The sequence below is a fragment of the Phodopus roborovskii genome, unplaced genomic scaffold (genome assembly GCF_943737965.1).
Source record: "Phodopus roborovskii unplaced genomic scaffold, PHOROB, whole genome shotgun sequence".
Classification (NCBI taxonomy): Eukaryota; Metazoa; Chordata; class Mammalia; order Rodentia; family Cricetidae; genus Phodopus; species Phodopus roborovskii.
This window is the reverse complement of record NW_026126413.1, coordinates 12168287-12195227: the sequence shown is the minus strand read 5'-3', so window position 1 is coordinate 12195227 and position 26941 is coordinate 12168287. Positions and strand designations below refer to the sequence as shown.

The 26941-nt window shown below is 45.1% G+C and overlaps 1 protein-coding gene across 1 annotated transcript in view; it reads left to right on the top strand.

Moving 5' to 3' along the window:
• Positions 1 to 26941, top strand: part of Map1b (microtubule associated protein 1B) — a 90928-nt gene that overhangs the window by 50974 nt on the left and 13013 nt on the right. Inside the window, exons 3-4 of the mRNA XM_051182833.1 lie at positions 17787 to 17869; positions 20249 to 20389. Coding sequence (XP_051038790.1) covers positions 17787 to 17869; positions 20249 to 20389 — 224 coding nt within the window. The remainder of the gene's footprint in view (positions 1 to 17786; positions 17870 to 20248; positions 20390 to 26941) is intronic.

Below are 26941 nucleotides of genomic sequence, written 5' to 3'. Positions count from 1 at the left end.
GGACCAGGACCCATTCTGGATAGCAGGCTGGTAGACCAGTAGGTCCATCATATCCATCTTTACAAGGGGAACTTCACTTTCTCATAAGATGTCTATAACCCATTTCTTTTGTCTGGCAGTGCACCTGAACTACAAAACTCTCTCACTCAGTCAGATTTTAAAACATTTGAGGGCTGGAGAGATGGCTCAGCCATTACAGGCAAGACTCACAACCAAAAATATAAAAATATTTGAGGCTGCCAGGCATGATGGTGCACTCCTTTAATCCCAGCACTCAGAAGGCAGAGAAAGGCCGATCTCTGTGAGTTTAAGGCCAGCCCTGGCTACATAGAGAGTTCTAGGTCAGCCCGGATGACATGGGAAGACTCTGTCTCAAAACAACAAAAGGTTGAGGTAAAACCCTAGTAATGTATTTGATATCTAAATTAAGCCAGATAGCTATGTTTAACAACATCCTCAAGGAGGTATTTATAAACAGGAAGAATCATAGTTTGTGTGGTTATTTAAAAATAGTGACTATAGGAGCCGGGGGATGGCTTGCTGATTAAGAGTGTTTACTAGTTTTGCAGGGGACCAGAGTTCAGAACCCAGGAGATCCAGCGCTTCTGCAGACTCCCTTTCTCTCTCTCTCCCTTTCTCTCTCTCTCTCTCTCTCTCTCTCTCTCTCTCTCTCTCTCTCACACACACACACACACACACACACACACAGTAAAACTTAAAAATACTGACTATAACTCCCTAACCCTAACCTAACCCTAATCCTAGATCTTTATCTAGGCACCCCTTTGCAAAGCCTCTATTCTACTCTACTACATTCGTTTACTGTGACTTCTTTCTCTCTCTCTCTCTCTCTCTCTCTCTCTCTCTCTCTCTCTTTTTACAAAACTAAACTCAACTCAAACCCACATTCTCAGACGGGAAGACTTTTCCTCAGTGCCATCCCCACGGATGAATAATAAATAAATGCCAAGCATCTCCATTTGTGAGACACGCTGTCATGACACCTGACCTCTGACACCAGGGCAGAGGAACATAGTGTGGTATCTGGGGCTTACGAGTGAGCAGCAAGTATTCTGAGGAACACCTCGTGGAAGGGCAATTTCTCTTCAAGACCTGCAGGCCTTGCAGGAAACAGATGAGCGCACAGGAAGACATGCATTCACTAGACAAAAAAGCGAAGACAGAGAGCAGCTCCGGGGCTGGCAGTAGTTTTTTTCCCTTCAGGTGAGGAATTCCGAAAGTGGGCCAGATCATGAACGTTAAGGAGTTCAGCTTTATCTTGAAAACACATGAAACATAGCTAAGAATAGCAGGGCCATGTTGAGGTCTATCTTATTTAGGGTACTGTTGATGTGAAGAGAGTCTGTGACCATGGCAATCCTTATAAAGGAAACCATTTAATTGGGTCTGGACTACAGTTCAGAAGTTCAGTCCTTATCATCACGGTGGCAAGCATGGTAAGGAGACACAGTGCTGGAGAGGGAGCTGCGAGTTCTACATCCGGATTTCTTGATCAGTGATGTTCTGCTTTTTTATTGAATGGCACTAATTTGCCTGTTTGTCCTGGGCCTCTTCTTGCAGTTGACAAAGGGATTGGTGATGAGCCAGGTGGAAAGCATTTCGTTGCTGGTACCTTTGTTCTTTGCTGGGTGCCAGCTTTCTCGTCAAATCTCCCGGAGATCTCATGTAGGGTAGCCAGGGAGCAGGTGCCTGAAGTAACTGAAGATTTTCAGAACCAGCGTGCTGGTGAATGTCCCCTATCACAGAATGCAGGAGGCTGAGGCAGAAGGATCTCAGGGTCTTCCTGTCCATTGGGGGAACCGTTGTTACCCTGACCTCTGGGATGCTAAGGATATTGTATCCCAACAACTTTATTATTTATTTATTGTGGAGTCTTGTCTTTTAGGGACGTGTACTAATTTTCTTGGAGGCTTTCCTTTTTCTTTTCCCCCGAGACAGTTTCAGTGTGTAGTCCCTGGCTGTCCTGGAATTCATTCTGTAGACCAGGCTGGCCTTGAACTTAAGGCCTCTGCTTCCCACATGTTGTGATTAAAGGCATGTGATGCCACCACCACCCAGACTTTTTTCTTTCTTTTTATTTTAAAGTCCTCTTTTTCAGCAATTGGTTACTTAGGTTATGGACCATATATTGCTCTACTGTTGGGTTTTGAATAGCATGAGAGAATCTTGATAGGTTTAAACCACAGACTAGGAACCGAGGAAGCCCGCTTTTTAGAACTAAAATATTTGGTCAGGTAATGGCTTTTTAATAACTTAATGACTTTTTGATGTAATCTGCCTTGGCCCCTTGATCAAAGAAACAGTCATATGCCCTATTTTAATTCTTTGCCAATCACCAACTTTTTTTTTTCTCACTGATTTGATTGCTTTTGCCTTTTTATACCCACTGTAGCTGGAGTCTTGCTGGCAATTATATCCTCATGTCTTGGCACATAGAACTTCTTAGTATATACTTATTAATGAACAAATGGCTGAATGGATATTTAAAACATGATCGGTTCATGTTTCAATAAGGCCCTTAGATCAAGCATCTATAACAAACCAGGATTTTAATTACCATCCACACAAAAAGCTGGGATGGGGGCTGGAAAGATGGCTCAGTGGTTAAGAGCATGTATTGCTCCTGCAAGGACTGAGTTTGATTGCTCACAATAGCCTGTAACTCCAGCTCTATCTTCCAAGAGCCCTTGTACTCATATGCATGACATACACTGACAAGAAAGCATGTGCCTGTTGGAAGATGAGGTGGCAGAACATGCCAAGAAGTACCATAGAGGGAATTTTCTAACTGGCCACAAGTGGACCTAGGCAGGAGAAATCATGGTATTGGGAATCTTTTCCCTAGTTCTGATGTCCCACCAGCTGTTAGAGATAGGCATTATTATGGTCAGCTTTTCATATGGTTTTGGATCGCTTGCTCAGAGACCCACCGTTCACAGAGATGGCAAGGGAACTTAAACCTAGGTTTTCTGGCTGCAGTCCCAGGCTCTGAAACTCCAGATTATGTATGATATGTTAACCATGGCTTGGAAAATATAAGAAAAACTGAAACATGTAGAGGTATATCTCAGCACATTAAGCTCAGTGAGCTTTTTGTGTCCTACACCAGGGTCTAAGTGGGTAAGAGAAGCACTCAGACCCCTTTCCAGCAACAGGGTTATTGGCAAGAGGGATATTCCACAATCCTTCTATATAACAGGCACGTGTTTGTAAAAATATGTACGATTTTGACCCAAAGCATTTTGCATGTACTGTACTCTTCTCTCTTCCAACTGGACCAAGGTCCACTGATATCCAGAGCTGTATAACCCTTGGATGGGTCAAAGAAATTGACTCAATAGTTGTTTCCCTCTTCTTCCTGGTCAGCCTTTTTGTCATCTAAAGCCAGCAAGACCTTGTGATAACATAAGGTCGAGTGAATGCTCCCTTAGAGCCTCACAGGAAGCTGGTGATGACCCAGCTAGTCTTTATGACTATTCTCAGATGTAGACAGGGCAACTTGAGCCTCAGCAGTGGTGGCTGGCCCAGTTCCAGACCCAAAACTGAATTAAAACCTCATTAAGTACTTAGCAAGGAAGGCTGGGCAGTGGCTGCCTGGGAAGTTGCAGGCAGAGGAAGGGAAAGGGTGGGTGCCTCCAGTTGGCAAATGGCAGGTTGTGAGCTGGGCGGGGCAGGCTAGGAAACAAGACAAAACAGGGCCTCTGTTCTGCCATGCAGGCATGTTTGTGAGTCTATCAGATTGGTGCAGCCACATAATGTATGCTAATTGCTAGATCTCTCTCTCTCTCTCTCTCTCTCTCTCTCTCTCTCTCTCTCTCTCTCTCTCATCCAAAGGAAATTCTCAATTCTCAGTGTAAAAGCTCCAAAACCAACGAGGCAAAGCAGAAATGCCAAAATGTAGAGTTTAAAGAGCTTGGAGGAGAAACAAAGGCAAATAAGGGATTGGGTTTGCAAGATGGCTTCCACTGTGCTGCTCCGTGCCCATGATCCCTGCAAACCTGGCCGGCTGTCGTGAGCAGAGGAGGTGGCCTGCTGTGTGTTGCTGTGTTCATAGAGATGAGTTCATTGCTTGGGGTTTGTCACTCGGATTCTTTTAAAACTCAGAAGCCTAGAATGAACAAAAGTAGGGTAAAAATCCTGAGATATTTTACTGTTAAATGTAGTGAGATATTCACTTTGCTTCTGTGGCACTGACCACGCCCATTGGGGAGTGGAGCCAGGGCCGGAAGTGACCTGTGGAACTAGGTCTGAGGAGGAGCCTGGAGCGTTCTTGCTGGTAGGAAGCGGAGAGGAGAGCATCCGGTGGGACCTGCTGGTGTTCATCTGTCTAGGTTGTAAGTTATTTCTCCCTGAATAAACATCTGTTCAGCCTAATTGTTTATCCTGATCCTTATTAAACCGCAATAGTTAAATACCAGGTTGGATTTAGTTGAGCAAGGGAAACTGGTGGATTTAGCTAGAGAAGTTATTCTATTGGATAACCATATGTTTGTTAAGAAAAGACCTCCTACACAGGGCTAGTACCCATGGAACCCTGGGCTGACCAGAGTACTGTCTGAGTGCATTCTCCCAGGTGAAAGGGGCAGGCCAGCATAATGCCTGAATCCTTACGCCTTCTACACAGGGCTCAGCATTCCCTGTGGCAGAGTTTTTGAAGACATGGTTAGAGCAGTTAACTCCTTCAGTGTTTGATAAAGGACTATGCCAGGCATGGTGGTGCATACCTTTAATTCCAGCACTTGGGAAGCAAAAGCAGGCATATTATCTGTGAATTTGAGGCCAGCTTGGTCTACACAGTGGGTTCCAGGACAGCCAGTGCTATTTGGAGAGGCCGTGTTTAAAAAATACAAACAAGCAAATAAATAAGTGGCTAGCACACACACCCAGGGCTTCCTGTTCAGGAAGCTATCAAGTCTTTAAAAAACGGTATCCCTTTCTCTCAGTTGTCTGGGACAACACACAAGGTAAAAGGGTGAACTAGACCCAAGGGAAAGACTCACTGCTTCCTTACTTAGAATAAATGAGAGGGATGATAAGGAGGAGAGCACATGAGCAGTTTTCATGTTTACATGTGAGCTAACCCAGGAACCAGCAGATATAGCAGAGACCTTGAATGTCTGTCCATTGGCCTTGGATTTAAAGAGGACACACTTAGAAATGGAAAGAACACACTTAGGATCCACTCAAACCCAACTGATAGAAGTTGATAATCAGACTGCAGGGAGATATTTAGTTCCTCAGAAGAAAGTACAATTCAGGGTAAAGAACAAGAGAGGCCCCAGCTCTATGAGCAGGAAGGCCAAGGCCATCGAGAACTGGGTGTACTTGTCTGGGTAGCCATGACTGAGCAATGACAGTACCACTGTTGGGAAATCAGGTCCGGAGTCTGTCTACATATAAGTTAATCATCCTACTTCCTCCTTTGAATGAGTCACTGTATAAACACAGCAAACAAGCAATAAAAATTACATCCCTTGGAGGTGGGCTGTGGTGGTTTGAGTAAGAATAGCCCGCCATAGATTCATGTATTCAAATGTTTGGCCCATAGGGAGTGGCACTATTAGAAGGTGTGGCCTTGTTAGTATAGATGTGGCCTTGTTGGAAGAAGTGTGTCACTATATTGGTGGACTTTGAGGTCTCATATGCTCAAGCTACACCCAGTGTGGCACATAGTCTCCTTCTGCTGCCTGTGGATCAAGATATAGAATTCTCAGCTCCTTCTCTAGCACTATGTCTTCCTGCATACCACCTTGCTTCTTGCCATGACAATAATAGACTAAACCTATGAACCTAAACCTAAACCTATGAACTTAAACATAAACTAAAACCTAAACCTAAACCTATGAACCTAAACCTATAAGAGTTGCTGTGGTCATGATGTCTCTTCACAGCAAAAGAAACCTTAACTAAGATATGGGCTGAGACTATGTGTTAAGTATCTATCTGTAGAGATGGCCAGATTTAGTTATGGGCAGACCCAAAGAGCTACCTATATGTCACTTGTTATGGATGGTGGCTCCTGGGACCTCACGTCAGCTAGATAAAGGTCTCTAATATCTTGACTCTTGGCCTTTTAAGTCAAGATCTTGAATCCAAAGGGTCCCCTTTTGTTGGGCTATTAGACTGATTGCTGCCATCGCAGGTAGTTTTGCTCACTTGGCCTTCACGGGGAAAAAAAGTCTGGCTCGTGAGGCTAGTGATAAGGTCACTTGGTAGAGTGCTTTCCTGACATACACAAAGCCCAGGCTTTGATCTCCAGCACTGTATAAATCATGTGTGATGGCATATACCTGTAATCCTAGCACTCAGAAGGTAGAGACAGCAGCACCAAGAGTTCAAGGTTATCCTCAGTTGCATAATGACTTTGAAGTTAGCCTGGCATACATTAGATACTGTCTCAAAACAAAATAAAAACAAGCAAACCAAATACAGCTCATACTATTTCTCCATGGTCAAGGAGCCAAGGTCCAATAGCCAAATACTAAAAAGGACTAACACAGCTTTTGTTTTGAGGGCAGATAGATTTGAGGATAAGCAGCATTGTGTTAATTTGGTTCTGAGAACAACAGAAGAGGATTTGAAAAGGCCAGCCATTTCCTTGGTTTACTCAATGGATGGAGTTTTTGGTGGCAAATTCAATGTCAGATAAACCTATCAAAGAATTCAGAGAATCAATAGGTGGTGGGAAAAGTTAATTGAGCCTTTAATGATCATATTTTGCTCCAGGGAAACAATTCTAGCATTATGCTCAGACATTAAGAGAGTAACAGGAAAACAATATGAAGATGATTTTAATGCTGCTACTTACTGTGTTCTTATTGATCATCAGAGCAGTCATTATCACACTGTTGTGTTCCTCAAAGAAGAGGATACACGGACCCATCTGAACCACCTGGGCGATTGCAGAGTATAGAGCTCCAGACCCTCCAGGCCTCCTGAATCAGAATGCCTAAGGGTGGTCTGTGCATAGGAGAATTTTATGAAGTCCATTGGGAGCTGGCCCATTTGGCAGGCCTCTATATTAACATATCATAGTGTCTATGGAGGTCAAACCAAGAGGGTTTGGGATTAAATTTGAATGCCAGGTATGAGTTCTCATTAGGTTATTTGGTGTGTGGGATATTCTGCCTCAAGTTTATTGCAGAGATGGTTTGAATTTTGCCTTAGAACGGGCTGCAGTTACAGATTACCTCGTGTGGGATAAAAGTGAGTGGAAAAGGTTGGGAGTTCATGTCCCCTTTGTTTGCTCTGGCTCCTCCATCAGCCTTTTCCTGCCCTTTAATTATGGACATTTCTCAAGACTGTAATCAGGGAGAAACATGTAGCATTCTCCAACAGCATCAACTAGAAATAGACCCTGATCTGGCTCAGTCTATAACCCAAGCTTCAGATCCGTGTTTCTATCTGCTACAGGACATAGCCGCCTGGGCAGTCCAATGCAGCATATCCCATGTGCAACTCACTGTCTGCTTTTGCTGTCTCCCTCCCCCTCCCCCAAAACTCTCTGTCCTTAGTCTTCAAACCTAACACCTTTAAGATAGTTAAGGGTTGAACTCTAACCTGTAATCCCAAGCACTTGGGAGACCAATCAAATAGGAAGATTGTGAGTTTAAGCACAAACTGGCCTAACATTTGCAGCTAGCCTGAGCTATGTGTACTGGAAACCAGCCTTTAAAAACTGAAATGATAAGCTGGGCGTTGGTGGCACACGCCTTTGATCCCAGCAGTCAGGAGGCAGAGGCAGGTGGATCTCTGTGAGTTCAAGGCCGGCCTTGTTTACAGAGTGAGTTCCAGAATAAGCTCCAAAGCAATACAGAGAAACCCTGTCTTGAAAAGAAAAAAGAAAGAAAGAAAGAAAGAAAGGAAGAAAAAGAAATAATAAAATAAAATAGTAACCCAGTCCCTGGCCTATGCTATGCTCTGGTCCTCACACCACATGGCAGTCATGGCCCTGGACTTCAAGTTTCTCATCTTCACCTGTAAAATGGGGGTGTGTCTTCCCACGGCCTCAAAGTGCACATTGATGGAGATGATGAACCTAAAGAAGTTAGGTCAGTGTTTGACCTAGGGCAGATAGTCAATATGTCATAGCCATTATTATTATTTACTCCTTTGTCTACTGACCTTGTGCTGTGTATGAGACACTGTTGCAGAGTTAGGTTTCCTGGGTTAAGAAGTGCTCAGAATGACAAGTGTTCCTGGTAAACTGGCTTCTTCTCAGGACAGAGGCACTGTCCATGCACATTTTAACTTCAGAGCTTTATTTATGAAAGTCCTACTGATCTGTCTCAACTAAATTCCAGAAACGTCTGTCCTCCATAAGTCATATTTGTCTTAACAAATAAGAAATACATCTTTTTACAAAGGCAGCAGGGGGCCCTTACAACTTTAAAAACTCTCCCAAAAACCTTATTCTCACGAAAGCCGATCTGGGCTTAATAGCCCATGCCTGAAATCCCAGCTACTCAAGAGGCTGAGCCAGGAGAGGACCACAAACTCAAGACTTGCCTGCTCAACTTAGTGAGACCTTTCCATATATATATATATGATCTGGGATGTAGCTCAATAATAGAGCTCTTGTTTAGCATGCTTAAGGCCCTAGTCAATACCCACTACACCATAATAAACAATGTCCCCAGAGTCAATAACCACAAGACCAAAAAGTTACATCAAATTGTAAAATGTTGTTTTAAGGTGAAAGTACTGATATTGGACAAAGACACATAGCAGGTAGATTTCAAAATAAGAGCCCCCAACATTATCAGAGAATGGTTTATTCTCCATTCTAAGAAAATATAACCATCATAAACACACACACACACACACACATATGTGTGTGTGTGCATGTGTGTAATCTATCTATCTATCTATCTATCTATCTATCTATCTATCTATCTATCTATCTATCGGTTTTTCCATACAGGGTTTCACTGTGTAGCCCTGGCTATCCCAAACTAGCTCTGTAGACCAGGCTGGCCTTGGACTCAGAGTTCCATCTGTCTCTGCCTCCTGAGTGCTGGGATTAAAGGTGTGTGCCACCATCACCCAGTTGTAAATCTCAAAAACATAAAACAAAACAGAATAAAGAAAGAAAATCTAGTGAAGATGTTCTGGTTATGGTGGCAAGTGCCTGCAATCTGAAGTATTCGAGAGGCTGAGACAGGAGGATCATGAGTTGGAGGCTAGCTTGAGCCATGCAGTGAAACTCTGGCTGCAGACCCAGCAGGCTTGGTGAGTAAGAGTGTTTGGTCTTCTTGCAGAGCACTGGAGTTCAGTTCCCAGCACCCAAGTCAGGCAGCTCGCAGCCACTAACACCTCTAGCTCCAGACGAGCCAATACCCTCTTCTGGCCTCCACAGGCCCACATACGTACTTGTGCATAAATATGTGCAGACTTTACATACACATACATATACATAAAAAGAAGGAAAAGGAGGTTTAGGGAAGATAGTGGAAGGAAGAAATTAAAAAGCAAAAGAAGAGCTTGGAGAGAGGACAGAGGTGTGAGAACATGGCAGAAGGTGAGTAAGAGCTCTGCAAAGGGAATAGAAGCCACTACCTTGCATCCTACCCTTGCAAGTTCTGCTCCTGGTACTCAGGTGACACAGGAGGGAATGCAGAATGTCAAACAAGAATGCTCTTGTCAGCAGGGGAAAAGCCAGCCTGTTGTAGCCAGAAGCCTGGGTGGTTCCTGTCTACCTGGACCAGCTTGGGACAGAGAGAACCTTGGGAGTAAGGGGCTTTAGTTATTTGTTTCCAAGTTGGGGATATATACAGTCCAGGAGGGGAGAGTACCCAAGGGAAGAATGGTTTGAAGGCCAGTAGCCATGGAAACCAAGACCAAATCAAATGATATCGAAAAACAAAACAAAAAACAACCCACAAACAACAATAAAACAAACAAACAAACAAAACAGTAACCAGTTAACAGCAAGGGAGTATAGGGAAAACAAGATACAGACTCAAATCATTGAATGTTCTGCATCTCCAGAAGCCAAGATGATGAAATCAAGTGACGTTACTCCCAAGCACTGTGCAGCTTTCTTACACTGAAAAATGTGCCCCGAATTTGTGTAAATGGGATTTATTTATTTTTAAATATTCTTGAAAAACAAATGGATAGATTTGAAGAGCCATGTGGCTTTGAAGACTATGCCTCAGAGCTGAAATGTCAGAAACAAAAATTCATTTTCAACAGAAAGGAAATGTCATTTCAGGGAGTATCAGGGGGAAAGGGGGGGGGAGAGAATTTGGCTGGCCATGCAGGAGAAACAGCCTGGTAGGAGGGTTGGTCAAGGCATCCAGCAGGTTTGGACAACTGTCAGCTGGCCCACACTGCGTGCTAACCTCTTACAAAGGGAAGCCTTGGCATTACACTTGGGCAACCTTTATTTTGGGTGAGTGGATCAGGTGAAGGAAGGAAAGGGATACTGTCACATCCTTGACCTTGGCCAGGAGTGACATGTGGGCAAGTCATTAGACCCCAGATTTGTGGTCCATGAAGAAGGGAGAATATTCGTACTCAGAATGTCTTAGGAGTGTTAGAAGACTTAAACTCAGCGCCCCTCCTCCCATGCCACTACCACTGCCGCAGCCAAGGCCAATTGCTTAGCTATCCTACATCACTCTCCATGTTTAAGGGTTAATAGCTGTGTTCCTGGGATGGGCTTTTAGCCCCTTTCACCCAGAGAGATTGACACAAACCACATGGAAGGTTCTCTTACTCAACCATGACTATGACGTCATCCCATTTATTGGATTATGCTTGTGCTGGTTTTTACCTGTGGTCCCCATTGCTTCTGGGATGCCAGGCTAGAAAAGGTTCCTTTGTCAGGCCTAAGGTTAAACGGGTAAATAGGAAGACATGAACAAGTTTCGATTTGATGTGAGAGAGCCTCAGAGAAATCAAACTCCCTATAGGGGGAGAGGTTTTGCCTCTCCAGAGGGAAGCTGCATCATTTCCTGGTAACAGCTGGCTTTCTGTTTTCTTTGCTGATGCCTTTGGTCTTTGGGGATCATGGCGATCAGGCCATACCAAGTCCCCTAGCACCTTTGTTTTCTCAAGTCCCTCAGAAGCAGTCATAAAGGATTTAGTGTCTGCCCTGCCTTGTGATCGTGAGTCTCTAGGCTGAGGTGAATTCTTGCTCTAGGGAGCAAGGTAGCATTGCTTATTCCCAGGTTGTCTCAGCCTCTCCTCTAGATACTTCTTCCTATCTCTAACCCTGAGTGCAGGGCAATGGGACCCACTAATTGTGGCCTCTCGGAAGCCCCCTGTTACCAGGTAACCCGTGTTCACTCACTTTCTCTGGTTTTGCAGTTGGGCCCTTCCCAGCACCCCCTGTCCCCTCTGATGGGTGAGCAGTGACAGTTCCTGCTGAGCCAAGGCTTGTTCTCTGCCCAGGGTTAATTCCTTCCATTCCACCTCCGAGTCTCTTTAAACTGACCACACTTTTGCCCTGCTTAGTATGTGGGTTCCTAGCGTAAGGAGGCCTGGGTATGTTACTAAAAGCTGTCTAGAGGCCTGGAGGTAATTACTTACCACAGGTCTGTCATTTCCATACCTGTGAGGCACACCTCTTGTTCCTTGCTTTTATCCATTTAGCTAAACTTCACCGGCATAGTATTTTTCTTTAAAGATGTATAAGTTGGCTTAATTTAGCAGTTTTCATAAGTTTTTCAGAAGCTATTATTTTATCATCAGCAATCAAAAATTTCAAAGATAATACCACGCCATACATGATCCAGACTCACTGTGTATTTTCCAACTATGTGGCTGATTTTTTTTTCTTTAGTTACTTTACTTTTTCTTTAAAGACTGTATTTTTTTAATAATATTTTTTATTTAAATTAGAAACAAGCTTGTTTTACATGTCAATCTCAGTTCCCTCACCCTCCCCTCCTCCCCTGTCCCCCACCGACCTCCACTCCATCCCCTTTCTGCTCCCCAGGGAGGGTGAGGCCTTCCATGGGGAATCTTCAAAGTCTGCCATGTCATTTGGAGCAGGGCCCAGGCTCTCCCCCTTGTGTCTAGGCTGAGGGAGTATCCCTCTATGTGGGTTGGGCTCCCAAAGCCCATTTGTGCACCAGGGATAAATACTGATCCACTACCAGAGGATGCCTACTCCTCCTAACTAACACCCACGTTCAGGGGGTCTGGGTTGGCCCCAAGTTGGTTTCCCAGCTACCAGACTGGGGCCCGTGAGCTCCCCCTTGTTCAGGTCAGCTGTTTCTGTGGGTTTCTCCAGCCTGGTCCTGACCCCTTTGTTCATCACTCCTCCCTCTCTAGCTGGATTCCAGGGAGGAAGGTATGGAGAGTGCTTCCATCCATAAACGCCACCTCTCCACCTCAGTAGGGTCAGGGGACACCCACAGCTAAACACTGAGCTGAACTCCTGGCATGTTATTTTGAGTGTAAAGGTTTGAGGCAAGAGGTTTCGCCTCCACAGCCCTACTGTGGTGGAGAGCTGGGGTTTGTAGATGGAAGCACACTCCATATCTTCCTCACTGCTTTAACATCCAGGGGTATTCATGGCCGCTGAGTGGCCAGACCTTCGGCCCACACGTTCCCCAGTGTAACCCTAGGACGTCCTTTACAAGAGGGGTCTATCTAGTGTTGATTCACAAGACCAGGTGCCTTTTCCAAGAAGAGTAACTCTAGATTTCATCTGGCAAAGGCTGAGAGAGGTGATTGGCAAAGGCGCGACAGCGGGGAACCGGCAGAGGAAGGGACAGGGACGAAGCAACAGGGCTTTTCTTCTTGCTGGAGACCCCCGGCCACCATCTTGACCCTCTTCGTCCTTTCCCTACCACACAATTTAATAAATTGAAGTCATCCAAATAAAGTACTGGCTTGTAACCATTGAAAGGGAATTCAAGATGGGCCTTGTGCTTATAAGAACAACGTAAACACTTGTAGTAGGTCTGTGTTCCTCAGCTACCTTGCGGCTCTGGATGCTAGGGTTGCTCTGGACCCAGTTACTACATAATGGGTTCCGTGTGTGGGAGAGAAGCCCTACACATGTACAAAAGAAGGTTCTAGATTTTTCTTTTTTGAGACAGGGTCTTGGATAGTCCCAAGTGGCTTGGAATTCAACAGGTAGTCAAGGGTGATCATGAATTTCTGGTCCTCTAGCCTCCACCTCTGAAGTGATGAGGTCACAAGCATGCATCACCATGAGCACTTTTATGTAGCGCTAGGGATCAAACCTAGGCCTCTAGTGAATGCTAGACAAGGGTTCTGTCACCTGAGCTACATCTCTGTCCAGGCTCTGTGTGGAGGCCCTCAGTGAAGAGTCTGCTTGAGTCTCTGACACCCAGGAGAGAGCCTCTGTCCTGCATGTCACAGCCATGCTAAGAGGGAATCTTAAACTCCCTGAAGAGACCCACAGTTACCCTGGAATCACAGAAATGCCATTTTTACCTTAGGAAATGTCATTTTTATCTTAAGAAATTTCAAAAATCGCCTAGATGTAGTGAAACATAAAGCCCCCCCCCAAACAACCCAACTTTAAAAGACATGAAGATCCAATTAATCTATCAGATTTTCAAAATGGAAAAAGAAAAAAATCCCATCAATAACTGGAAAGTATGGACTGTTTGAATTTCAATACAGCCTGGGGAGACCACAGACAAAAGCCCCACTGTCTGAAGGGCCCTGCTGCTTCAGGGGTCCTCATCCTCTTTTTATTCTGAGTGAAGCAGACCCCTTGTCACACAATGGCCCTCTCTGCCGCCCCCACCTCACCAGGTCGAGCCTCATGGCTATGTGGGATTTTTTTTTTTTAGGAAGATTTCAAAGCATATGAAACTGAGTGACAGAACTCCATCACTTCATGTCCAGCCTCCACAAGGCCGAGGACGGTTCACTATTCATAGGGTGCCCCTTGGTTTCTTTATGAGGTATCTATGGAGAAGGCAGACAAGAGGGTGAGGCGAGAGGCTGGGAATTTCTTTTTTCTAAAGCAACTCAATGGGACCTTTACAGGCAAGGGTGGTTGGTGGCTTTCTCCCTCAGAATGCCTGGCCCTGTTCCCAGTGTGAAGCATTCCCCAAATATGTGGCTTTGTGAGTTTCGCAGCTGCCCAAGCAGACAGCCGCCTGCTGGTACAGAGCAGGCACCCGCGGGATGCTGGGTGTGGGGTCTGACAGGCTGACAGGTCCCTCAGCCCGGGCCCTGGCCTTGCCAAGCCTGATCTCTGCTTAAGTCTTGAGGTTGAATCTGGACAACATTCCAGCCGAGGCAAGAGCTGGAAGCTTCCCTGGCTGCCTTTATATCCCTTTTTGCATTTGGATCAGCCCTCTCAAGAGGCATCTTGCTGCGCATGCGTTGTCGGTGCCTTACCCCCTGAACGCTTGCAAAGATGGGGAGAAGATCATTAGCCGAATTCCTGGGCAGGCTACTCTGAAAATGACTAAGGAAGAGTGGAGGTTCCCAGCAGCTGTTACTGGGCATTTGTTTTGTCTGCAAGTGAGGAAGCCAAGGAGGAAGAGAATGTCTGGTGGACAGTAAGAAGCCCCTGGCAGGGAGGGGCTGGAGACCCCTCTGGGAAGGCTGGACTGTGTGGGCAGGAGCGTGCCTGTGCTGCATGTGTCGCTTTGGGAAGGGGGTTGCTTCTGCAGACCTTTCTTCAGTTTGTTGCTGTGACTTCCTAAGAACGCAGTTAATGACAGTGGTCATACCCGGGCTCACCAATGGTCTGGTGCTCTGGGTACTCAGGTCAAAGAAATGATGAAGAAATAGCCTTTCAGCTCTTGTTTTTAAGTGTCAGCTTAATGTTGTCTTAAGTTCATGTCTTCAAAGATCTCCAAGTCTTTGTTCCAAGGAGGACAGAAGAGGGAAGGCTTAGAGACCCTTGATCGAGGAGGTCTTTGTGTCATTTTTCACTGTGTCGTCTGCTTATTTGCATTGCCTTTGCCTTAGCTTCAAGTGTGCATGGTTGTCAAAAGGGAAAACAATCAAAAACCCAAAAGGCGATTTTTAAATTAATTACAAGTTATAGCATTCATGTGAAAGGAACTTTGTTTTCCATGGATGGGCATCTTTTTCACGAGTCTCGGGTCTTTGCCTGCTCAAACAGAGCGGTTCTTGTTAGGAGTTTCTCTGTCACCAGTCTTTTGGAGCCGGACATTGACGTGGTTCCACTTAATTTTATTTTTCTGTGTCTAGGTGTGCTGTCTCAGCTGACCACCCGGTACCCTCTGCTGACTTCCTGCTTCTTTAAGCACATCTCTGCTTTTATCCTGTTGGTCTTTCTCTAAGTTCTTCTTCAGGGTTTGATGTCCGTTTTGCCAAATCCAAGTCCTAATAACTAGCACCACAAGAAGTGATAATCCAGAAGGGATATAGAGCCAGGCAACCTGGAGCCACACCCTGGCCTGACCATTTGCTTGTTGTGGAGTCTTCTGTCAGCTCTTGGTCTTTAGCAGAAGTGGGCGATGGTCCTAGTGCCGTGTGAGAGCCCTTGAGGGGATTGAGTGAAACTGTGTGTGTCTCAGAACTGTGCTCAGGACCATTATGGTTTGGTTTGGGCCGCTCCTATGCCTCATTAGAGTTTGTTGGTAAATATTACTGTTGCGGAAAGCAAGACTGATCAATGATGGTGACATGGTAAGAGCCTCACTGTGCGGATGTTTCTGTTTTCTCAGATCCTTGGTGATACAAAGGGGAAAACTCTAGTCAAGTGCATGGAGCTGTCTCCTTCTAACTGCTTCACCGAGACAGCATGCATACCAGGCTCTCACCCATGTGAGGTGCCCTGCCACATTAATTGTCATCTTGTGACACAATATGCACAAAGAAAAATTTGCCATTGTAGCTTTTTTTTTTTTTTTTTTTTTTTTATAGATGTGCAACTCAGGAGTGATCATTACACCCGTAAGGTTGTGTAAACCAACACCTCCATTTCAAAATGTTTTCATTACCCCAAACATGAAATAGTATCCATTAAGAAATAGCTCCCCAATTCCCCCTCCTTAAACCTCTGGTAACTACTAATCTCCCCTTGGAGTTTGAATTTACCTATTCTGGATATTTCTTTTTTCTTTTTCTTTCTCTTTTTCTCTTTTCTTTCTTTCTTTCTTTCTTTTTTTTTTTTAAATTTTGATTTTTCAAGACAGGGTTTCTCTGTGTAACAGTTCCAGCAGGCCTAGAACTCATGTTGTAGACCAGGCTGGTCCAGAACTCACTGAGATCTACCTGTCTCTGCCTCTCAAGTACTGGGATTAAAGGCATGCACTATCACCACCAGGCTACTCTGGATATTTCGTGAAAATAAAATCATATTTTGTTTGCCCACTGTGTCCAGCTCTGCATTTAGTGTAGTGGGCGCCAAGTTCATCCTTGTAACATTATCAGAGCTTCATTTTTTTTCTATCCCTAACTAGTATTCCACTGTGAGTAGACCAAATTTTGTTCAGTCACCTATAGACAGACTCGGGTTGTTTTACCTTTGGCTACTAAAATAAAGCTGCAATTAACATTAGCATAAAAGTGTTTGTTCAGCCAGGCAGTAGCATACTCACCTTTAATCCCAGCAGGAGGGAGGCAGAGGCAGGTGGATCTCTGAGTTCGAGGCCAGTCTGGTCTACAGAGCAAGTTCCAGGACAGCTAAGGCTGTTGCATCGAGAAACCCTGCCTTGAAAAACTAAAAAAAAAAAAAAAAAAAAAAAAAAAAAAGTATTTGTTCAAATTTCTGCTTTCAAATTGCAGCATACAGAATGGTGGGTCATACGTGCTTCTGTTTAGCTTTTTGAAGGACCCTAGATCTATTTTCCATTTCCCGTTTGTGTTTTTCTCTGTTGGTGTGTCCCTCGGATTCTCTTCTGGTTCCTCCTTTCTCCCAAGCTTCTTTGTACTTCCAAACAGCAGGCATGTTCTCCTCCCAACCACGTGGCTTCCTCCCACATTTCCGAGGGCCCCCTCTGCTCCGTCCCTTGTGTGCTGGAAGAGCATCCATACATCAGTGGCTGGCCACATTCACTCCATGTCTTTCATCTTGTCAAGGCAGGGTAGTATTTGTAGACTAGGTCTCCGCTGACTTAAGGCGGAGTCTGGTCAGCCTCGGGATGGCCCTATAAAGAGAAGGCTATCCAAGGCCCTGCCGGAGCTTCCCTAAACAGGTTCCCTCATCTCAAAGCACACCTTGCTTTTGTTGTTGTTCTCCATCCATTTTGTCTTGGCGGGCAATTCGGCCACCCTGTCCTGTGGGAGGGTTGTTCTCGGACTTTCATTTGCCTGAAGTCTCTTCACTCTTCTACGGGGCAAGCGAATTAATTAGTGAATACCCCAACAGACCGTGAGCCTGCCTCAGACAGCCATTCTGGCTGCTGGGTTAATTGTTAGCCGGGTTTCTGGCCGTCATTCACTTCACAATGAGGCTCCTAATTAATCTCCGCGCAGTTCTCACCAGAAGAAAGGCCGTTAGGGAGAAACATCCCTGATTACCATGAGAAAGGAAATGTCAAGAGCCCCGTTGAGTTTCACTGGCATCCCTCCCTGGTCTCAGATGAAAACCCCGCCATTGGGTCAGGAGGCTGCCCCGCCATTGACCATGAAAGACCAAGTGTGAGAACCTGGGGGCCTCAGGCTACACCAACACAGCTCAGCCTGCTGTGTGTACACCCTCCTGCTCAGTAGCACCCACTGCGTTTCCCAGTTTCCAGGGCCACTTCAGAGTTGGAAATTCCTCTGCCGTCCCAGGGGCAGGCGAGCAGCTTTCGTCTGGAAAAGCTAAAGGTTTCTTCTTTGTGTGTGTTTTGTGCCTTCAGGACAAAAGATCCTTCATCACCGAAGTGACATTTTGGAAACAGTAGTCCTGATCAACCCTTCGGATGAAGCGGTCAGCACCGAGGTGAGTATTCAGTTCTGTGCGGTCTTCCTTAGAGCCCCACAGAAGGGAGGCTTGGCTGATCAGAGGGGCTAGGTAGGTGGTAGTTGGAGATGGATGCAAGCAGGAGAAGTCCCAGGATCCAGTCTCCCTTGATACCCACAGGCCGGCTCTCTGCATCTAGTATCACCTCAGAAAGCCTCTTCCCTTCAGAACACAGTGGGCAGTGCCAGCTGGAAGAGTACTTGTGGAGGGGTGTAGAATTGGGGGCATGCATCGGCTGTGTTGTTGCCAGGATGGGGAATAGGAATGCAGCAGAGGACTTGCAAGCCCCCAGGGATGGGACTCAGAGAAGGCTAGCATCCTAGTAGCATCCCTGTTCAGAGCTCTCCAGGCCAGCCCTCAGCCACAGTTGGAAGACAAGCCAGCACAAGCATCAGAAACTTAGTGTCCAGCCCAGGCCAGATCGCCTGGCTTCTTCACCCAAGGTCTGGCCTCTCTCAAGTTATCTTGCTGCTTTGCTGCACAGCAGCAATGGAGATCATAACGCCATACCGCCCCCCCCCCATTTTGATGCATGGTGGCTAAAGTATACATGGTGGCCTTTGCTACTGTATCGTTAGCATCATGTGAAATTATTGCTCTAGAGAGTAACTGGGCATTTCAGGACCCTTCTTGACATAAGAATTTCATCCCCCTGGCCGAGCATTGACAGAGTTTCTTTCCCACCTCCTTAGAGACATAGCTGCTTCTTATACATTAAAGTAGCCAGAGGCCCCGGCAGCATCATTGCTGTGGTATCTTCTGCCCATGCCTTTGCAACTCTTGACTATATGGTTTTTCAAATTGGGATATGATTCATAAACCATAGATTCATCCACTGAAAGTAGGTAATTTTGTGATTTTTTTTTAAAAGAAAGTTTACAAAATTGAACAGATATGATCACCACCTACCTCCAAAACATGCCCATCACTCCCTCAAAACGTCCTAAACCTACTAGCAGTCACTCCACTACTCCTTGGCTTCTGGGAACCCCTATTATTTCTCTCCAGAATTTTCTATTTCAGACATTTCATGTATATGGCATCATGCAAACATGTGACCTGTTTTTTTTTTTTTCCTCTGTTCAGCTTAAGTTACTTAGCTTAAGGTTCGATTGCGCTGTAGCTTGTGTCAGTGCTGCACTCCTTTGGATGAGTGTGTGGTACCCTTTTGCATACATTTGCATATGCTCAATCTTAATTGCTAGCACATAGGTGGCTTTTACTTTGGGGCTATCATAACCGGGCCAGTGTTGACTTCTGCCTTCAAAAGCTCTGACCATCCCTTAAGGCGTGGAGTCTTAAAAAGCATTGGGATAGCAATTTCCGTCACCAAAAAAGCTGGAGGATTACTATACAGACTGCCTAGAATAGCTGTGGAAAAATAAATAAATAAATAAAAAGGAAAGCTTTTTTTTTTTTTTTTAAATCCAGCTAGTCTGTGTTTCAGAGTCTGAAACAACTATTTAGGCATGCATGCTTTTCCAGGAGTGGCCTGTGGGGTTCTTTAGTGTGTGTGTGGGGGGGCGGGGGAGTCATGGCCTGTTTAGTTTTGAATTCTCCCCAGTGCAGAACATGATGTGGCCCGCATAGTGTGTGGTAAATATTCACAACCTCGCTTGAGAACATTGGCGTTGGGTGTGGTGTTTCTCCCGGGCGGGGGGGTGGAGGGTGGGGGTGGGGTGGGGAAGGGGGGTGGCGGGAGGTGGCGGGGGGGGGGGGGCAGCTGGCTTCCCTGTCACTGAAAGTTCCCTGAGAGCTCTTTAGCACAGACAATTCTCAATGCGGTTTCCTAGCTTGCCTTTCAGGGGTCGCCTTTGTGTTCAGTGTCAAGCACCTTGCGGCTAGCTCTGGAGTCTGCATTTAGCATGGTGTGCTTGTTCTGTGGCTTAGAAGGACGGAATCCTGGGTAGGAATGTGTAACTTTGAGGCGCTACTTGGAAACACCTCTTTTCTGAGGGTAGCTGGGGGGATGGGGGCGGGGACCTGGACTGACATATCCACAAGTCTCCCCTGGCCTCACAGGCTGCAGGCTGCTAGCACACCCTTTCCAACAGCTATGGAACAAATGCTTGCCAGCTATGAAAACTGCTTTGCAAAGAGGAGGGGCCTCAGGGGACAAAGTCAGCAACCATTTCTGTCTTTGGTTGATGGAAAGCTCTAAAATCGTATTCACAGGCGCACTAATAGCCACGATTAATTTTATGCATAACTCCTACAGCCAGAGCTCTGTCCAGCATCCCTGCCCCCACCCTCTACTGAAGAAGTTAGACTCTTGGAATGAACGTGTTTGGTTGGTAAAAAGCTTCAGGCTCCGTCTCCCAGCCTCTCCTCAGCTCTGTGACCCTCGCTGTGTTTCAGGTGCGTTTGATGATCACTGACGCGGCCCGCCACAAACTGCTGGTGCTCACAGGACAGTGCTTTGAGAACACTGGAGAGCTCATTCTCCAGTCAGGCTCTTTCTCCTTCCAGAACTTCATAGAGATTTTCACCGATCAAGAGGTAGGTCCCGCACAGGGTGTCCGGATGCGTGAGGGAACCCAGGAGGGGCGGGCCCCTTTGGAATAAACAAAACTATGACGCCAAATGACTTGGGCCTGGGCTTGACCACAGTTCCAGTCGGCCGATAGTTGCTGCAGATAGTTGCTGGTGTGTCGGAGACGTAGGCGGGCAGTGGGAGCCATTGCTGGTGTGCTAGGCGGGCAGTGTTTACAGGTGGGCAGAAATGCTGGAGGCAGTAGAAAGGACAACACTCCACAAGAAACCCAGCTTTCCTGTATTCTGAGAGACTTCTTTCTCTATAGATCTCTTGGACTTCAGCAGGATGTCCCTGCCTTGATCTCTGATAGGATTTCTGCCACTTTTCCTGACCTGATTATTTCTAATTTCTCTTATCTCTAATGACTGGCCCCTATGTTTAGAGTGAAGCACTGGGAAAAGCTTGGGGTGGGGTGGGGTGGGGTGGGGTAGAGAGGAGTTACCATAGCCATTAGCTCTGTCTCCCTGAGATGGCAGCCTTGGCGTCTCTCACGTGCTGGGAAGGGCTCTTGTCCGGTCTTCCTGCATTCAAGCTTCCTCAGCCCCTCACTTCAGGGAGAAGTCTCTGTGTGCTCATCCTCTCAGCAAGCTGCCCAGATTCATTCTTTAGTAAAACGCTGACGAGATAACAAGGCAGTTTTCCCTCTCCCCACACCAGAGGGTTAGGCAGCACAGAATCATGCAAAGGAACAATTTTACATAGTGTGGCACTCTCTCAGAGAGTGTGAGGTCGTCTGTACCTGCAGGCACATCACACCCGCTCAGCACAGTGAGAAACCTGGCTGGCAAGTGGCTCCTTGCTAGGAGCCCTCGGGGCTCGGAGTCCTTGGGCCTGGGAGTCCTCGGGGCTCATCACAGCTGGCCTGTCTTCCCACCTTAAGGAGGAAGCTTTGCCTGTGTCCTTCTCCAGAGCTGTGTTCTCTCTTCCTCTGGGGCTGATGTATTGCACCCACATTGCTCAATTGCCCTGAAATGCCGAGAGAAAGAGCCGTGATATCCCATTTAGACTGCCCCGAAATTGGTGAATAGTCACTGCAATGCCAGCTCTTTTTCAAGATCCTGTTGGTAGATCATGCACTACGAAGGGCACTCAGGCCTTTGTCTGGCATTTCAGATGTCAGCATCTTGTCCCAGGGAGCGGAGTGGGCTGTAGAGGCCTGGTGTTATGTTGGGCTCTGCCGGTAAGCTCATCTCAGCCCGGAGGCCTTGGTTCATTTACACGCTCATGGACGCGTTCCTGCATTCCTATTCAGTTCTGCAGTGCCTTCCTAGTGTTCGCTTTCTGCCCACATCATGGGTTTGTTTTTTTGTCATGAAAACCAAACAAGGGAAATATGAAAGGAAAGCATTTTTATCACGGCCAAGATCTTATATAAGGAGGCATCACATGCCACCGATCTGGGCCCCAAGTAATCCCCCCTTTTAACGTAGGGAATAGTTTTATGAAGTTGCTACTTAAATCCCTTCTAAAAGTTGTGGAAATGGAGGCTTTCTGCAATGGGCTGTGCATGTACCTAATTTTACCATTAATTCTAAAGAAAAGGAAAACCTTATCTAAAGAATTCAAGTTCTATAGAAGGGACAGCTTCTCCAGGGTTTGTAGTAATAAAGGTGGATGCTAACACCTGAGCAGCCGTCACTGAGGTCATGAGCGTCCATATTCTTCTCTCCTACCCTACCTTCTCTGGTGGAAGTCATGCTCTGTGCACAAAACAGATGGACAATTTTTCTCTAATAGACTAGATCATTAGTATTAGGGTGATGGCTGGAGTGTGGGATTCATGCCTGCCCTCTTGCCAAGCCAATGGAACTCAGCCTGTGTTTCTTTTACCTAGACATGAAAGCAAGGATGCCACAGCTAAAATGGCTTAAAAATTACTAGACTAGCGACTGGAGAGATGGCAGTGGTTAAGAGCAATGGCTGCTCTTCCAGAGGACCCAGGTTCAATTCCCAGCACCCACATGGTGGCAGACAACATTCTGTGACTCAGGTGTCAGGGGACCAACACTTTCTTCTCACCATCTAGGGCACCGCATACACGCGCTACACAGACGGACAGGCGTGCAGGAGAGTTAATAAAAACTTTAAAAACTTACCAGTCTAGATCAATGGCTATTCGTGTTTGGAGCTATGATCACTTACTGTTGCCTTGGAAGAAGGCTTGCAGAATGGCTCAGTGAGGTCATTTGCTGTTCACTCTTGCTGCATTTCTCCAACCCTTGAAACATACTAGTCAACTGAAAAAGAAACATAACCAGCATGGGAAAGCATTTCCCAGAATCGTTTTCAACCTTCCCACAGGAAAGACTTTTTTTTTTGTTTGTTTGTTTCATTATATCTTCAAAGATGGACCTTGACCCTGTGTCTACCTACACTTTCCACTCATCCCCTAGATTAATCATGGTTGGTTTTACTCTAGGTTTTCCATAAGTTGCAAATAGCCCTGTGTGTTCCCTGTCTTAGTAGGTATGGGGAGAATTCAAGCTTTCAGCACTTGTCATTCTTTGACACAGCTTGGAGTTATCAGACAGGTGGATATTTGAGCCCAGAGCTAAGAATCATTGACTTGTTTAGTGATATTCATTTGTCATCCTTTTGTGTGATATTTGCATTTAAAGCCCAGAAGATAGATGCACTCTAGAGAGAGAAGCATGAAGAACTCTAGAGGCTAAAGTCAAAGGGAAGGATCTAGCAAGAGAGACTTGTCTCAGGAGTTTTGTTTGTTTAGTCAGGCTTCTCTAAAACGTCACAATTTGGGTAGAGGATGTAGCTCAATGGTAGAGTGCTTGCCTAGCATTCTCAAGACCTTGGGTTTGACAACCAGCATCAACACACACACACACACACACACACACACACACACACAGAGAGAGAGAGAGAGAGATCATACATACATACATACATTCATACAACTGTTGGATATCATGACCTAACCTAGACACCATATTCCAGAATTCATGTATCCAGAGTCAGTAATTTATACAGTTTCCAGTCCGGTTAATAAATAAGTCTAAAGGCTTTCAGCTTTCTCCAAGCATAATTAAATGTCAACAGAGAAGAAATACAGGCCTTGAGGCATTCTGCAACTTAACATGATATGGAGATTCCCACTAAGTACAGGAAACCCATTATTAATACACTTTTAAAGTACATTACTTCAATAGAGGACCAGGCTAGTGAGGGACCTTGAAGTTTAAGCTTCTTTGGCTCATGTAAATCCATTTGATTGTCAGCTAAAATCTCCTGAGGTTTTCCAGGGATATAGTCGTTAAGCCACATCTTCCAATCCTTCACCCTGCTGGCTTGTTGAAACTTACATCTATCTCTTTAGAATGCCCAGCTGTTTGCAGTTGCCTTGGCATTATGTGAAGTCCAAAGCTGTCTTAAACACCTTAGTTCTGCCATCTCACATTCCATTACACCTCTTATTTTGAAGCCATGCACAGATTTGACAAGCACCCTGCTCCATTTTAATCCTAGTCAATGCTCAACAGGACAGAAGTGAAGCTTGATGCAGCCTATCACAGACCTCCCTCCAGGCTGACACTAAGGAGCACTACTTATGTAGCTGCCTATAAACCCACCTAATTCTGCTATCACACTGTCCCAAGACCCTGTTAAATGTCTGGCCAAAGCCCAGAGATACACTGTCTACAGTATTTCCTCTTCAGCACGTCACTTAATCAAAAAAGGAAATACAATGAAATCCATGGTTTAGAAATATAAATCTTGTTTTGTTACTGTCACCAATAAAGCCATATATTCCTTTTATCTTCTTTGTCTTTAAGTGTGCCTGAATTTGTCAGGAAAGGTAATTAACAAAAGAGATGAGTTTACTCCAAGCAGTGTTTCTCCTACTCATGTCTGTCATCCATCTTTTTAAGAAGCAGGGGAACTGTGTTTGATAAGCATCAGCAGGCACTTGTCACAGCTGCAAGAAGACATCATGTGGCGAATTGACCAAATTAAGTGCAATATATAACCTAGTGTACTGAGTCTGCTTATACAATGAGGAAACAAAGACAACTAAAACACGAAAGGAGAGAAAATGTTTTTGCTAACTAGAAACTTTCATTGTTTAAGGGTATGCCATAGGGTTGTTGTTACTATTAACATGGTTTGTGGTTAGCAGCCCAAGTTTCAAAGAACTAGTCATCATTCCCTTCATACCGCCAGCATTCCTATATCCTTCTTACTGATCCCACCATTCACTGAGTGAGTGTGGATGGAGCATCGCCATGGACTGGGTATCTTCAGTCATCTGTTACCCTTGAATCCCATCCTCATCATGATACTTGCCACAGAGCTTTGGAGCTAGACTATGGGAAGACATGGGGGCTTTAGTTCTGCTGGGTAGCCCCAAGGATGCTATGACATCCTCCTGTCTCCTGCCCTATCCCTCCTGTTTCCTTGACTGGCTCTCTCCAACCCTTGTCTTTACGTTCTGATCTCATCGGATGTAGTGTGCTGATGTTTTTCCAGGATGATTAAATTTTTGTTCTCTGACTTGCTTTCCTGATCTCATTTAATCATCGTTTTCTACCCAGTGATGGCTGTTGGCTGTCTTTCATGCTCTCTGACTTCCTCAGAATTCTCAGCAACCTTATCTGTTTTTGAGCCATTTTCTGCTTTTCATAGGAACTCTCTGGGGACAGGTAAAGAGCTGGAAAGTAGGATAATATCCCTCAAGTCCTTTTACTTTCTCCTTGAATGAGGTGACTTGTATATTTCATATTAAAAAGTTACAAACTGGGGCTCAACAGATGGCTCGGCAGTTAAGAGAACTGGCTGTTCTTCCAGAGGACTCAGGTTCTGTTCCCAGCACCCACATGGTAGTTCTTACCCTTTCCTGCCCTTTAGAAGTACCAGGCTAGCATGCAGTGCCCATATATATGTGTAGGCAAAACACTCATACATATAACAACAAAATAAATGCATTAAAAACATTAACATCATTGACACAAGTTAATAAGTGAATAACCTCTGGCACACACAGGTAAACTATACCTTCAGCTTGTCTCAGCTCAGCTAGACTGGATCTCAAAGATTAAAATGAACTCAACTTCTTTTTAAATTTCCATTGTGAAAGTCTTAGCAGTTTAGATTATTCTTGATTTGCCCCCTACTATGTAAATATGAATAGTTCTCACATACTCTGTGTGAAAGTTGGAAATAAGAGAATTCTTATTGTGATAAAATTATGGTGACAAGGGTCTATGCCAATTATTGAGCAAAAAACACACATTTTAAGATAAATAAAATGGAGTAAGAAAAAAATTTAAAGGACCAATGAGATGGTTGTGTGGGCAAAGGCACTACCATGCCAGATCCCCCCCCCCCCCTTCTTCCTAGGGTCTACATGTTATAAGGAGAAAACTCACTCCAGCAAATTACCCTCTGACCGCCACACACATACACCACGACACATATATACATAATGAATGAATGAAGAAGGCAATAAAAATAAAACCTTATTCATGTTTGCTTTGGCCACCAAATAATCTGACCAAAGTTCTCCCAAGGATGACTGACATTTATAAGGAATGATTTGATCAGTGATGCCCTTTACCCCCATGGATATTTGCCATTTGCTGTGTTAGTGTTCTTAGTTCCCCAAACAGGAGTTGACTCTTAACTGTTTTATGGAACAGGATTAAGTTAAGTCAAAGGAAAATAGCAAAGCATTGTTATGCTGGTATTTTGTGACATCAACTGTTATGCTCAGGATTGATAGCCTAACAAAACAAAGATGGCTGTTCTCCTGCAAACTAATATAGGAAAGTTCGGCTTCCATACATTGCTTCTGCATACATACCCTCACACTCATAGCTTAGGAGTGATAGTATTCTGGAAATCTTTGAGACCAGAAACCAAGGGCAAGGGTTCAGAGCCCATGGCCCAAGGATGGCCATTTGTTTTGGCCCTGAATCATTTGCATCTGGACTTAGAGCCCTTGTCACTTGAACCTCTGAACTGAAATGTAAGATTTGCTGAAACAGAAGTTTGGAGCTTATGGCATTATTTGCATTTGCTGAGCCAAAACCAAGAAATATATGACCTAGATATTGAAAAAGAAAACTGTTTCCAAAACCAGACGTGTTTTGGTCCTGATTCAGTTTTCTGTATTCCATTCCTTGGGAAGTAATGAATGGCATGTTGAAAACTGTTTAAGCCAAATGAGATCTTACTCACTGACAGCCAGCTTGCTTCGAATCCATTGGGATCATGGGAGTCTCACCTTGGAATTCTCTATTTATTTATTTTTGCTTTTTCTTTTTTTTTTCCACCTTGGAGTTAAACTTAAGTGGAGGGATGAATGTGGCCACTGGTTTGTACGATTGCCAGACCATTTTGTCATCATGGCTTCAATAGGAGCATTTGCATTTGGAGAGGATTTGCTGGGCCAGGCACTTAGACAGTGTGGGTGCCAGAGCCTAGTAATTTGTTGTAGTAGTGGGCAATCAATAACTTCCTGTCTCCTAGAGCAAAACATAGAATTTAGCTACCAAACTTTT